The 13,359-nt window shown below is 43.3% G+C and overlaps 1 protein-coding gene and 1 long non-coding RNA gene across 13 annotated transcripts in view; one reads left to right on the top strand and one right to left on the bottom strand.

The window, feature by feature from the left end:
• The window catches only part of LOC120401563, an 89,860-nt gene extending 81,779 nt beyond the window's left edge, over positions 1–8,081 (bottom strand). The window contains exon 1 of one of the 2 annotated variants that reach the window (XR_005596546.1): positions 7,921–8,081. This is a non-coding gene — a long non-coding RNA (uncharacterized LOC120401563). The remainder of the gene's footprint in view (positions 1–7,920) is intronic. The other variant, XR_005596545.1, reaches the window with a different exon arrangement.
• PRIM2 (DNA primase subunit 2) overlaps positions 7,686–13,359 on the top strand; it is a 282,728-nt gene continuing 277,054 nt past the window's right edge. For 6 of the 11 annotated variants that reach the window (XM_039531668.1, XM_039531670.1, XM_039531671.1 and 3 more), the window contains exons 1-3: positions 8,605–8,773; positions 10,755–10,858; positions 12,537–12,616. In XM_039531668.1, coding sequence (XP_039387602.1) covers positions 8,620–8,773; positions 10,755–10,858; positions 12,537–12,616 — 338 coding nt within the window. In that variant the 5' untranslated portion in view covers positions 8,605–8,619. The other 5 variants (XM_039531667.1, XM_039531665.1, XM_039531663.1 and 2 more) reach the window with 5 other exon arrangements.

Here is a 13,359-nt window from a genome sequence, read left to right as displayed (position 1 = left end):
TTTTTAACTGAGAGTAATTAACCATTAGAACAGGGGTTCCCAATGCGGCTTGTTCAGGGTAAGCTCCTGGTGGGCTGCGAGACTCTTTGTTTACCTGAATGTCAGCAGGTACGGCTGCTAGCAACTCGCTCGCGGCCTGCCAGAGGCTTAACCTGAAGAAGCCGTGAACCAAGTTTGGGAATCCCTGCACTAGAACAATTCGTCAAGGATTGTGGTGGATTATCCAGCACTAGCAATTTTTAAATCAAGATTGGCTATTTTTCTAAAAGCTATGCTCTAGGAATTGTTTTGGGGAAGTTATATGGCCTGTGTAATACAGGAGTCAGACTAGATGATCGCAGTGGTTCCTTCTGGCCTTGGAATCTATGAACTTATGAATTATTGCTGACTCTCCCCTTGTTGACTAGAGTCCTGACTGCTCTGATCCAGGTAATTTTTTTGCTTTTTGATTATATCCTCCTGTCTTTTAGTCACCAAAATGGAGTGTTGTCAGCATATTTTATTATGATTTAATTTACACTGAACAGATACTCAAGGAAGCACTGCTTGAAGATAGGTGCATATGCAGCTGAAACTTTTGAAGATGGCATGACTATTTCACCTCAATGGTGAATGATCCAGGATATTGTCAGAAACAGCTTTGTAAACTGTCTGTGAACCACCTGTTCCAGGACCCCCTCGTTCAGACTCAGTACTGTTCCATATACTTTAATGAAGTAGTAGGTCAAGTGTGGTATGAGGAGAGGTATGTTGGACATACATCATATATTTGAGTAAAAAACTTTGCCTGAGACACCGAATATGGAACTGTTTGTCTACTTATCACTTTCATTTTGTAATATTTCTGCTGCCAGGTTGGCTGTTTAACATTGTGTGTTCTTGGTTGTGCCTAGGATGGATAAAAATCAATGATTTAAAAAAAAATCTAATTTTTTAATTTAAATTGGATTTTTTGATAAAATGCTTTTTGAGGGGAAAAAAACCTATCTAGAGATAGTTTTAATTAAGATACATTATAGCTCAAAGATTTCTCATCATGGAATAGAGATTCCATCATGGACTAGGGATTAATTCTATAGTATGAGGCAATATATTCATGTAATGTTTAAGAAAAGTTTTGTAAATGAGTTCCAACAGTTCATGGATTAGGGACCCAATCTTATGGGGTTCCAGGGTCTTCTATATCGATTATTTAGGTTAATCTTTCTATCTACCCAATGGGACTCAGTGCTCAGTCTAGAAGATACCATCAGAGATGCTTAGTTTTGCAGTTTTCAAACTGTGGATTTGTGTCTCTGGAGATAACATGCTTGTTAACAGCAAAAATGTTTTAAAATAAATAATACATAGAGGTGACAAATAAAAGACCTCAACCCTATTGTCCCTTTGCAAATTTGTGTACACAGAGTCAATCCCTTACTTCTCTAAAAGTGCAAAGTTTCAAAAACTTTAATGAGTAGAAGATTGTTGGGGGCAGAATAGATCTGGACAAGAAGAAGAAGTCTGGAGATAAATGTGAGAAGGGAAGGACAGGCAGTAGAAACAAAAGTGAAACTGTTTGAGCAGCATATTCCAGAAGTCTTGAAGTCTTTCTGAGTGTAGCCTTCATTGATTTGAGATCTACCATACCATTCTCTCACTAGAAGGGAAAACGTATAATGGCAGCAGGCCATAAAAGAGACCCAGTTTGGGGATATTGTAATGAAGTTCCTCTACCTATGGGTAAGACAGGCATGCATGCAAAATCTAAATAGTGCAACAAAGAAATGCAAGGCTTGGTCGCCCAAATGAAACAACATCATGAGAAGTGTTCCTTCTCAGGAGGAAGCTGCGTTGAAGATGATGAAAGGATCATGTCTGAACATGCAGGATCTTCAGGTTGGTAAACTTTTTTTATTTCATCCTTTCTTAAGGACTGCCTGTCTTCCTTCTGGACTATTCTTGAATTCTCATATTTGAGCAAAAAATATAGTTGTTACTCTATGGTACTAGCATTTTGGATTTAGTTGTGATAAAAAATAAACAGCTGAAATAGGCAGATCTTCCTTTTACAATTTCACCTTTAAAGTGGTACTGAGTGTCAGTGAATGCAATGCATAATGAGCAGTATGGTAATAATAATTAAATAACTGCATTGACTTATTTTGTTTAGGAGAATCCATCGTCAACATGCAGAATTCTGAAGACTATCCACCTTCAAGATCACCACCATTTTCTATAGTTTCAGAGTTATCTGCCAGTGATGTTTGTCACCTCATGTATGTCATATAACCACAGTATATCACCTGTAGCAAAAAGAAGAGAAAAAATCTTCATCCAGAAACAACCACAGATAAGTGTGATAAGAACCAGCAGATTACAAAAAAAAGTTAATTGATGAAAAAATTGCCTGGTTTGTTTATGCAACAAACTCTTCTTTCTGTATGATTGAGAAGCCACACTTAATTAACATGGTTCAGTCATTAAGACCAGGATACAGTCCACCCAACAGAACAGATGCCACAGGCAAATTGCTGGATAAAGTGTATGAAAGAGAAACTGAGCAGTGTGCAAAAGGTCTAGAGGGTAAAATTGTTAACCTGAGTCTTGCTGGGTGGAACAATGTCCACAATGATCCTGTTGTATGTGCTTGTGACAACAGAAAAAGGGAATGTCTTCCTTAGAGAAACAATTGATACATCAGGAAATGCACACACAGCAGAATACTTACAAGAAGTAGCAGTAAAAGCTATAACAAACTGAAAAAAAATTCAAATGTTTAGTATGCAGCTTGGTCACGGACAATGCTGCAAGTGTATCCAAGATGAGAAAAAATTATTTGGAAGAGAGTCACAAGCTAATAACATACGGTTGCAGTGCTCATTTGATGCACCTCCTAGCCAAGACTTCAGTGTTCCAGAAATATAGGCTAATGTTGTTAAAATTGCAAAATATTTCCATAACAACCACTTTGCAGCACCTGCTCTGAAAAAAGTGGGAGGAACCAAGCTAACTCTCCCACAAGACATGCGATGGAACTCAGTAGTGGACTGTTTTGAGCACTATATCAAGAACTGGCCTAATCTGATGACAGTTTGTGAACAAAATTGAGAAAAAATAGATGGCACTGTCACAGCCAGAGTTCTCAACACTGGGTTAAGAGAAATGTTGAAACACGCTGAGTACTCTGAAGCCTATTTCTGTAGCCTTGAACAAAATGTAAGAAAATAGCTGTTTCATTGCTGACCCTGTTGAAATTTGGAAGGAACTGAGTGAGATCTTAAAAAGAGAAATATGCAATGACAGAGTTAAATTACAAGCATTTAAAAAAATGAATGGGACAAGTGCTATCTCCAGCTCACTTTCATTCAAATATTCTCAGTACTCGGTGCCAGGGTCAAACCTTAACTGCTGAAGAAGAGGAGTTGTCTATGACATGGACATCCAGCAATCATCCCTCCATAATGTCAACTATAATAAACTTCAGAACTAAGGGTGAACCATTCAAGAAATATGTTTGCTGATGTTTTAAAGAAAGTCAGACCAGTGAACTGGTGGAAGTCACTTAAGCACTTGGATTCAGAGACTGTTGAAGTGGTGATCTCACTTTTAACAGCAGTTGCTTTTTCTGCCAGTGTAGAAAGAATATCTTCTTTCTTTGGACTAATTCATTCCAAATTGAAAGTCATTTGGGACCTGAAAAAGCAGGAAAGCTTGTTTTTGTTTTCAGATTATGAACAAACAGGAAAATGAAGGTGAAGACGACTGAGTTAGCTGCAGAAGCCAATATTTGTTTCTCATGTTGATGTGGATTAGTTGATATTTTTTTCAAAACAAATTTCATTAACTATTTTAGTTAAAAACAATTTTAACAAAAACAAACCTAGAATACATAACATTTAAATTGTTTTATTTAACTAAACCAACATCTGTCTGGTGGTGATCGCCTCCTAATACAGCGCGGCAAGAAAATCCTCCAAATATTAAGGATTAACTCAGGGATCAGCAGCCTTTGGCACACAGCCCGCCAGGGTTAGCACCCTGGCGGGCCAGGCCAATTTGTTTACCTGCAGCGTCTGCAGGTTTGGCCGATTGCGGCTCCCACTGGCCGCGGTTTGCTGCTCCACGCCAATGGGGGCTGCGGGAAGCAGAGCGGGCTGAGGGATGTGGTAAACAAACCAGCCTGGCCCACCAGAGGCTGCATGCCAAAGGCTGCTGATCCCTGGATTAACCTGTTGAATTGGAGATAGTTCACCTCCCAATGACTTCTTAAATATCTGCTTCATTTACCTTTTGGTAAATGAAATAACCAGTCATTCATTTTCTAATATAGCTGTAACACTAATCTCAAAAGTTTTCAAAATAAATCACTTTAAAAATGTATAGTGTTTATCTTCTAAAAATGAAACCTACATCTATCTCTGAGTTGTGAAGAATATGTATTAAGGTTATAACCACCAAGAATGCACTTTTATGCAGAAATCCAAGATTAAATTGAGTTTTTCTGACCAGTGATTTAAATCAAATCCACCCTGATTGTGCCTAAACTACCTCCCACATCCTAGTTTTCAAAATACTATTAATATTGTAATTGGTCTGCTGTCTCATTAATGGATACTGTCCCTCCAACCTGTGGTGAGCAGGAGGGAAAGGGATCCAGTCAGTGGACAGCACTGTGTATTGCAGTTCAACATCTAGCCAGTAGAAGTCTCTCCAATCCCTGGAGTACTTGGTGGGGGGGCTGGGAGAGAAGTAATACCCTGATGTCAGATGAGCCAGTGGCTGTGTGGGAGCAGGAGAAGCAGGGTACTAAGCAGTCAGAGTTGGGACTGGGACTGAGACAGGAAATGTACTTTTGAGTGTTTAAAAGCACTTGTGCCTAGGTTATCTGCACCTTTACTTTCTGGCAGCTGTTGTAAAATCTTGTGTTACTCAGAATCTGGCAGTGTTTATGGCAGTGGTCCCCAAACTCTTTGCCTCATGCCCCCCTCCTACCCTGTCTGTGCTCCCCCCACGGAGCTGGGAGCAGGGCTGTGGCTCCAGGAGGAGGGGATGTGGACAGAGGTAAGGGAGCAGAGGCTGGGGCCACAGCTTGAAGTGGAAGCAGACCCATAGCCAGAGGCCAAGGCCTGCAGCAGCGGCTGGGCATGGAGCCCCAGGCACAGGGCCAGTAGCCAGGACCCCAGGCATGGGGCTAGCAGCTGTGGTTGGGGCCAGAAGCAGAGTTGGGTGGCACTCCCTGCCCTCTGTGTGCGCTGGTCTGCTGCGTTCCACTGTTTGACTGTGCATGTCCTATGTGGAAAAAGTACTTCCTTTTGTTTGTTTTAAACGTGCTGCCTGTTTATTAATTTCATAGGGTGACTACTGGCTCTTGTGTTATGTGAAGACATAAATAACACATTCTCATTCATTTTCTCCAAACCAGTCCTGATTTTCTAGACCTCTATCATATACCCCCTACTTGTCATCTCTTTTCCAAATTGAACAGTTCTAGTCTTTTAAATCTCTGTTCATATAGAAGCTGTTCCATACCCCTAATAATTTTTGTTGTCCTTCTCTGTACCTTTTCCAATTCTAAAATCTCTGTTTAAAGATGGGCAACCAGAACTGCATGCAGTATTCCAGAGGTGGGCATACAATGGATTTGTACAGTGGCATTATGATATTTTCTTATTATCTATCTCTTTCTTAATGGTTCCTAACATTGTTAGCTTTTTTGACAATCCTGACTGCAGGAGCTTCAGTAAACCCACCCAGACAGGTTGCTCAGCAGGGGAGGGTGCCTGGGGGATGGAGCAGCCCTGTTTAGGCAGGGCCTAGTGTGGGATGTGTGTGAAGAGGGTGCTGGGTGGGGGGCTGCTGTGGAGCTTGCAGATTCAGGGCAGCAACAGACTGGAAATCACTCCCCCACCCCCAAAACGTTGAGCTGAGGGACAGATTGGTTTCCCTATGCCAGTGCTGTGCAGGGCTTTGTTCTTCCAGCTGGAGGGTCTTGGGCTTTCCCAAGGTGCCTGCCCAGCCAGAGGCAGTGGGGGAAGGAAGGAAGGAAGCCAGGCTGTTGATGAGCTCAGTGCTCTGACCAGGGGCTGGTTCTCTGCCCAGTACTGAGAGCAGGACCTGCCCCGAGGGAGGAGGGAATATGGAGGAGCAGGAGAACTGGGGGAGGCGGAGAAGTGGCAAAGCAGGGAGACAACCAGGAGAGGGGAAGCACATAAAGGGCTGAGGGGTGGGCAGCAGAGATGACAAGTAAACAGCCAGCGGCTGCCCACACTCATCAACCACGCCAGCGTGCAGCCAGTGCTGGCTGGAAACGGGAGAGGTTGCTGGCTGAGAGCTGGCTTGCAGCGGGGGCTGTGCTGACAGACCAGCAGGGGTAGCAGCTGGCCCCACATGCTGCATCATCGTCCCGCCACCAGCCTTACACATCCACCCCCAGCGTCGGCCACTAGACCCCTACACGTAGCGCTGGTGGGTGGGAGGATGGCAAGCAGGAACTTGGCCAGCAATAGGCCCCACCAGTACTGATGGGGCAGCGGGGGACAAAATATGGAACAATCTCCTGTTTTTAAGACAAAGTCAGGACACCTGCCGGAGGACTTAAATACAGTGTCAAGTATCAGAGGGGTAGCCGTGTTAGTCTGGTTCTGTAAAAGCAGCAAAGAATCCTGTGGCACCTTATAGACTAACAGACGTTTTGCAGCATGAGCTTTCGTGGGTGAATACCCACTTCTTCGGATTCACCCACGAAAGCTCATGCTGCAAAACGTCTGTTAGTCTATAAGGTGCCACAGGATTCTTTGCTGCTTTTAAATACAGTGGGGTTTTAAAAACAGGATGTCTGGTCACTCTAATTAAGCATGTGAAGCTGCCTGTGGAGTTGAGTCTCTATGGCTGGGGGAGTTGCCTGGCTGCAGCAGTTTTGGTGGCAGGCCATCACACACTTCCCCTCTTAATATCACAAAGCAGAACCTGCAGGCAGGCATGAAGGTGGCGTTGCCTGGCCCCCGAGGGCAGGCTCTGGGCTCCCCATCTCCCCCAGGGCTGCTGGGCCTGAACCCCCACTGTTGCTCCTCCTCGGGCCTTTTGGGCCGGCAACACTGCTACTCACTTTAGCATCAACACCCGCCAGAGGGTCTGAGCCCAGAGGTGAAAGTAAGCCGGTCCAGTGTACCAGCAAGAGCTAATACGCCGTGCCAGACCACACCGGCTTCCGCAGCCGGGATTAAACAGGCTCTGGGCTCCCTGCAGCAGCGGGGAGGTCTGAGCCCTTTAAATCCCACCTGCAGCTCCAGCAGCAGGGCTGGGGCTGGGATTTAAAGGGCTCGGAGCTCCCCGTCGCTTGCATCCGAAGAAGTGGGTATTCACCCACAAAAGCTCATGCTGCAAAACATCTGTTAGTCTATAAGGTGCCACAGGATTCTTTGCTGCTTCTACAGAACCAGACTAACATGGCTACCCCTCTGATACCGTCGCTATGGAGAGCCCTGAGCCCTTTAAATCCCAGCTGAAGCTGCGGTGGGGATATAAAGGGCCAGGAGCTTCATGGTGGCCGGAGCCCCCGGGCCCTTTAATTTGCCAGTGAGCCCTGGGGTCTCTCAGCCACCTCCACAGCTGGGAGCCCCCGGGATGATTTAAAGGCCCCGGGAGCCACAGCTGGTGCCCCAAGGCCTTTGAATCTTGAGAGGCCCCGACGCCCACAGGACTCCAGCAGTACCCGTCAATCCTGTGAGTTACTTTCAGCCCTGGCTGAGCTGCTGCTGCTGCTGCCGCCGCCGCCGCCGCCCCTCCCCCTCGGCCCCCAGCTGTCCCTGCCCCGGGCCTGCGGGTCCCGCTCGGCTACTCGTGGACTCTAACGGCCGCGGTAGGGGCCACGCGCCGCGGAAAGCGGCATTAATAGGACCCAACGCCAACCACCCCGCCCCCGCGTCCCGTCTCGCTCACCCAATCACGCGGTTGGGGGGCGGAGTCAGGAGTCGCGCGGGAGCCGCTGGCGGGCGGGGTTAGAGGCAGAGGCAGGCGGCCGAGTTGGAGCCCCGTTGGCGGAAGTGAGGCAGGGGGGGCGGGGCGTGCTGCGCGCGGGAAGCCGGCAGGGTCCGTGTGGAGGCCGGGCGGCCGGGTGAGGTTTGCGGGTGGCCCCCTTCCCGGCTCCGGGATGGGCGGCAGTGTCGGGCGCTGCCGTCGCGTGCGCGGCTGTCAAGGCGCCATGACCCAGCGCCGGCTGCCTCCGCTCCCCGGCAATGCCTGAGTGCGGCCCGGCCGGTGTCACGTCCAGTCCCGTCCCGTTAGTGGGAGGGGTGCGGGCGCCCACCCTCCTGTCCCCTCCCGGGGGTGGGGTCTCCCAGTCTCATCGGGGGTGGCGATGCGAAAGCCCCAGCAACTGGCGGGAGGGTCCCAGCGAGTCTGTCTGAACCTGCTCACTCCAGGTTTGGAAGTGACTAGGTTTCAAGTTGGTGCTGCTCTTTTTAACTTGGCCCAACGGGCAGTCTAGTCTGTTCCGCTGCCTGTAAACTAGGGATGGATCCGGTGAGGTAGTGATGTCATGTCGCCCTCTTTGTTGGGCAAAGTTTGGTTATTGCTGATGATACAGTGACTAACCAATATTTTTGTTCAACTTTTTTTTTCTAGTTTCATTTAAAGAAAATGGAGTTTTCTAGAGAAAAAAGGTTGAAGGCAAGACTTGCTGGTGATAGACGAGGAGATCTGTATCCTCACAGCCTGCAGTTCTACCTGCAGCCTCCCACTGAAAATATTTCTCTGGCGGAGTTTGAAAATTTTGCCATTGATAGGCTTAAATGTGAGTAACACTATAAATCTATAACCATTTTTTTGCACTTTGGATAAATGCCATTTCAGGAGATCCATAGTCAATGGGTGATACAAGGTTAAGTGTTAAGGTGGATGGAGGCTTATTTTGATGTCTGTTACAAGAGCTAAAAGACTCCCATGTAATGCAACTGTTTTAGCATCAGAATGACATGTTTATATATAGAGTGTCATCTCTTCTTCCTATGTTTTTTGTCTTCACTTGTACTTCTAGTTTTCTTTTCAAGCATATATTTCTATACTAATAATTTGTAATTTCTAATTGACAAATATAGTTCCTTTCGCCAAAAAAAAGTACAACAAAATTTATTTTGGCAGCCTATTTGTGTGTGTTTAAATGCCCCCCAAATTTTGCTTTTTAATTTCATCAATGCTAATTGAGTTTTAAGTACTACAAAACACTATATGTGGAAAAAACACCTAATGAATTCTGAATAGTTGTTAAATTTGAACATGTTTGAATCACTTATTGTACAAATGTTCATAAACATTTGTACAAAACAGGTAAAATGCTCTCTTGTTCATGGATGATTTGGCTTGTTTTCATAAAAGAGAAGACAAGACACATAGTTTAAAGGATAGGATAGGATAAAACATGAGTATAGAAAGAATCAGAGGGGAAGGTCCTAGGAAAACAATGATGGTAGTAAATTGTATCACAATAGCATAGAATTTTCATAGCTTTTAAAATAAAGAAAGCAAATAGAGTGATAAATAGCTCTTAACAGTGTGATATGGTAACAATTTATCACTCTTGCACTGTCACTTTAATTTTAAAATTTTCACTTATCTGTGCTCATCTGTAGCATTTCAACCATATTTAGACTGAAAGCTCTTTGGAGTTAGGGGCTGTCTATTTGTCCAGAACAATGGGGGCCTGATCTTAACTGACTGTCTCTGGGTGCTTTTGTAACTTTGCTGCTATTACTACCATCTGTATAAATACCTAACTGTGTGAACAGGTCTTTTTGTGGGTGAACAAGAAGAACATTTGCTCTTCTGTCTGCTTGTTTAAAAATTGTGTGGTCTATTGAGAACAGAAACAGTACAATGGATGCTATGTGACCAATCGTACACCTCAAAAGAGTTGAAGTGATCACTTTAAACCTCCCATATTGTGACATTTGTTCATAGCCTTTTGAATACTTGCAGTAGCAAAAACATTGGAAGAAATCAGAATTAGTTCATGATTGATTTGCAAAGAGAAAATAGTACTAATTAATTGGAAAACTAATTTGTACTTAATTTGATCACTGCAGTTAATAATATACTATGGAAATTAGGAATCATTCCATTGATGACAATAGGCTTTGAATCAGACCCGAAAATACTTAACTGTAGCTCTGTATTAGCTTATTCCTTTTAATTTCTTCTAATCAATTCAGGCCAAAGGCTGTAATCCTGAAGGCAAATTTCTTGTTGATTCAAAGCTTGTGGGGATGTGGGAGAAGCAAATCTGAAACACGTTTGGTCTTTTTCAGTCTTTAAAAAAGAAAATTGCTTAGAATATATTTTTTCTTATTAGCATAGATGATAGAACTAACATATTTTACATTTTAATAGATCAGGGGTCAGCAACCTTCGACACACGGCCCATCAGGGTAATCTGCTGGCGGGCCGCGAGACATTTTGTTTATGTTGACTGTCCACAGGCATGGCCCCCAGCAGCTTCCAGTGGCTGCGGTTCATTGTTCCCGGCTACTGGGAGCTGCAGGCCGCAGGGCTGCCACTTCCCACAGCTCCCAGTGGCCGTGGTTCGCCATTCCCAGCCACTGGGAGCTGCGGGGGCTGTGCCCGTGCACGGTCAACGTAAACAAAGTGTCTCACGGCCCGCCAGCGGATTACCCTGATAGGCTGTGTGCTGAAGGTTGCCGACCCTTGTAATAGATGTATCTTTTTATACTACAAGTCTTGCTCATGCTGATTTCATTTGTCTCCTCTAATTACTTTAGTGCTCAAAGTAGTTGAGAACCTTGGTGTGAGCTATGTGAAAGGTAGTGATGAGTACAAAAGCAGGCTGGAGCGTGAGATTCGAAAGCTTAAATTTCCATTCAGAGTAAGTATATAATTGAAAAAGGAAAAGCATAACCTTTTTACTATAGATTTTATTTTCCATTTGCTGTCAAAAATAGGGATACACTTGTTGAAGACTGCACTCAAATCATAAATTTTATAATTTGAACGATTTATATCACTGAATTTTTTTCTTTGTGCCTATCAACTACTTTTTTTCTTTTTAATTTTCTATTAACATTTGTAATTTCTCTTCTGACCTAATTGGGTCAAAATCTGGAAATTTTGCACATTCCAAACGCCTATGAAAGTAGGCTGAAAGCTGTTAGAGTGAGGTCTGCAGGATGCTCAGTAAGGTTTGGAGTGCTTAGTGCATGCTCTGTTTTTAAAATCACCTGGGATGGTAGCAGAAGCATGTAGAGGCATACGAATGTTTAGCATATCTGGCACATAAATACCTTGCAGTGCCGGCTACAAAAGTGCCATGCGAAAGCCTGTTCTTGCTTTCAGGTGACATTGTAAATAAGAAGTGGGCAGCATTATCTCCCATAAATGTAAACAAACTTGTTTGTCTTAGGCCTGGTCTACACTAAGGGGGGGGGGTCGAACTAGGGTACGCAAGTTCAGCTATGCGAATAGCGTAGCTGAACTTGAAGTACCCTAGTTCGACTGACTTACCCGTCCAGACGCGGCGGGGTCGAACTCCGCGGCTCCAAGGTCGACTCCGCCACCGCCATTCACGGTGGTGGAGTTCCGGAGTCAACCGGAGCGCGCGGGGAGTTCGAACTATCGCGTCTTGATTAGACGCGATAGTTCGAACTCCGAGAAGTTGAACTCACCGTGTCGACCCGGACGGTGAGTATAGACCTACCCTTAGTGATTGGCCGAATAAGAAGTAGGACTGAGTGGACTTGTAGGCAAAGTTATACACTGTTTTGTTTTTTGAGTGCAGTTATGTAACAAAAAAAAATGTACATTTGTAAGTTGCACTTTCACGATAAAGAGATTGCATTATGGTACTTGTATGAGGGGAATTGATAAAGACTATTTATTTTTGTTTTATCACTTTTACAGTGCAAATGTTTGTAATAAAAATATGAGCACTGTACACTTTGTATTCTGTGTTGTAAATGAAATCAAATATGTTTGAAAATATAGAAAACATCCAAAAATATAAAATAATTTTTAATTGATATTCTATTGTTTAACAGTGCGATTAAATCTGCTATTAATCACAATTACATTTTTTAATTGTGATTAATTTTTTTGAGTTAATTGCATGAGTTAACTGCAATTAATCGACAGCCCTAACATTTTCTTATCAGTGCAGAAAAAGCACACAATTGTTTGTGTGTGGGTACTTCCAAATAATTAACTTTGGTATGTTGGCACAAATGAGTGTTTTGAAGGAAACTCTCCCAAATTATAATCATTTTAATTCAGAGCAAGTAGTTGGATGAAAAGTTTCCCTGTACTCTGAAGTATATTCTTAGTTGCCATATTCAGTTAATAGTAGGATTTTGTCTATTTGTCTTTTGATAACTCTTGCAGCACTTATTGAGTTTGTCAGAACTGTAGAAAGAATTTAATCTACTTTACATGTTTTACAGTCATATGACCGAAAGGTTGTGGGTCTTGATATTTAATTTTGGATTTATTGCTCAACTTCAGTTTCTTTTCTTCCATAATTCAGTATGTATTTTCTCTTATGAAAACTGTAGGCTTTGGTTGAGGATGATTATGATGCAAGGAGGAAAGACCATATCTCTCATTTCATACTGCGCCTTGCTTACTGCCAGTCGTAAGTATTTTTTAAGCAAATATATATTCTTTTTATTATTTCAAGTATATGGTTAAACCTTTGGCACCTAAAAGCTGGTAACGTGGTACTAAATATGGAGACAACTTTTCTTTGTTTCAGGTATAAGCCTTTTCCCAATTTAGAAGCTTAGTCAGGAAGAGAATTCATATGTGGTGAAACATGACACAATAAAAAAACTGGAATATATTTTTATACTTAAAATTAGGTATGAATACATTTATTTTGATATTTAAATAATGCACTCCCCACATAGTCATTGGACAGTAATACACATAGTTTTTTATTTTTTTATTTTCAAAGGCACTCAGCATTGATTTAACTTAGTTCCCATTGACATAAATAGGAATAGATTTAGCTTGGCACTGAGCACTTTTGACCTCTGACCCTCAGTAATTGACAAGTCGGTCTAAAAAGATTACCACTGTAGATCACTGCCTTATACATGGCCCCAGTCATCTCTTTAAGCATAGTGTGGAATTTTAAAAAGGTGCCTAAGTGGGATAGGGGCCCAACTTCCATTGAATTTCAGTTGGAGTTGGTTGCTGAACTCTTTTAAGCAGCTTTGAAAATCTCACAATAAGTACATGCATGGGTTTAATACTGCGATCAAAAGTTAGAAAGTTTGCCTTTCTACATGTATGTCTGTGGACAATCAGGAAAAAGTATCCCAGGTGTTGCAGTGGACATGTGAAAAGCAGTCTTCCAGGTAGCCAGATCCCAAA

The sequence above is a fragment of the Mauremys reevesii genome, linkage group 3 (assembly GCF_016161935.1).
Source record: "Mauremys reevesii isolate NIE-2019 linkage group 3, ASM1616193v1, whole genome shotgun sequence".
In the NCBI taxonomy this organism is placed as follows: domain Eukaryota; kingdom Metazoa; phylum Chordata; order Testudines; family Geoemydidae; genus Mauremys; species Mauremys reevesii.
This window is presented reverse-complemented; position numbering and strand designations above follow the sequence as displayed.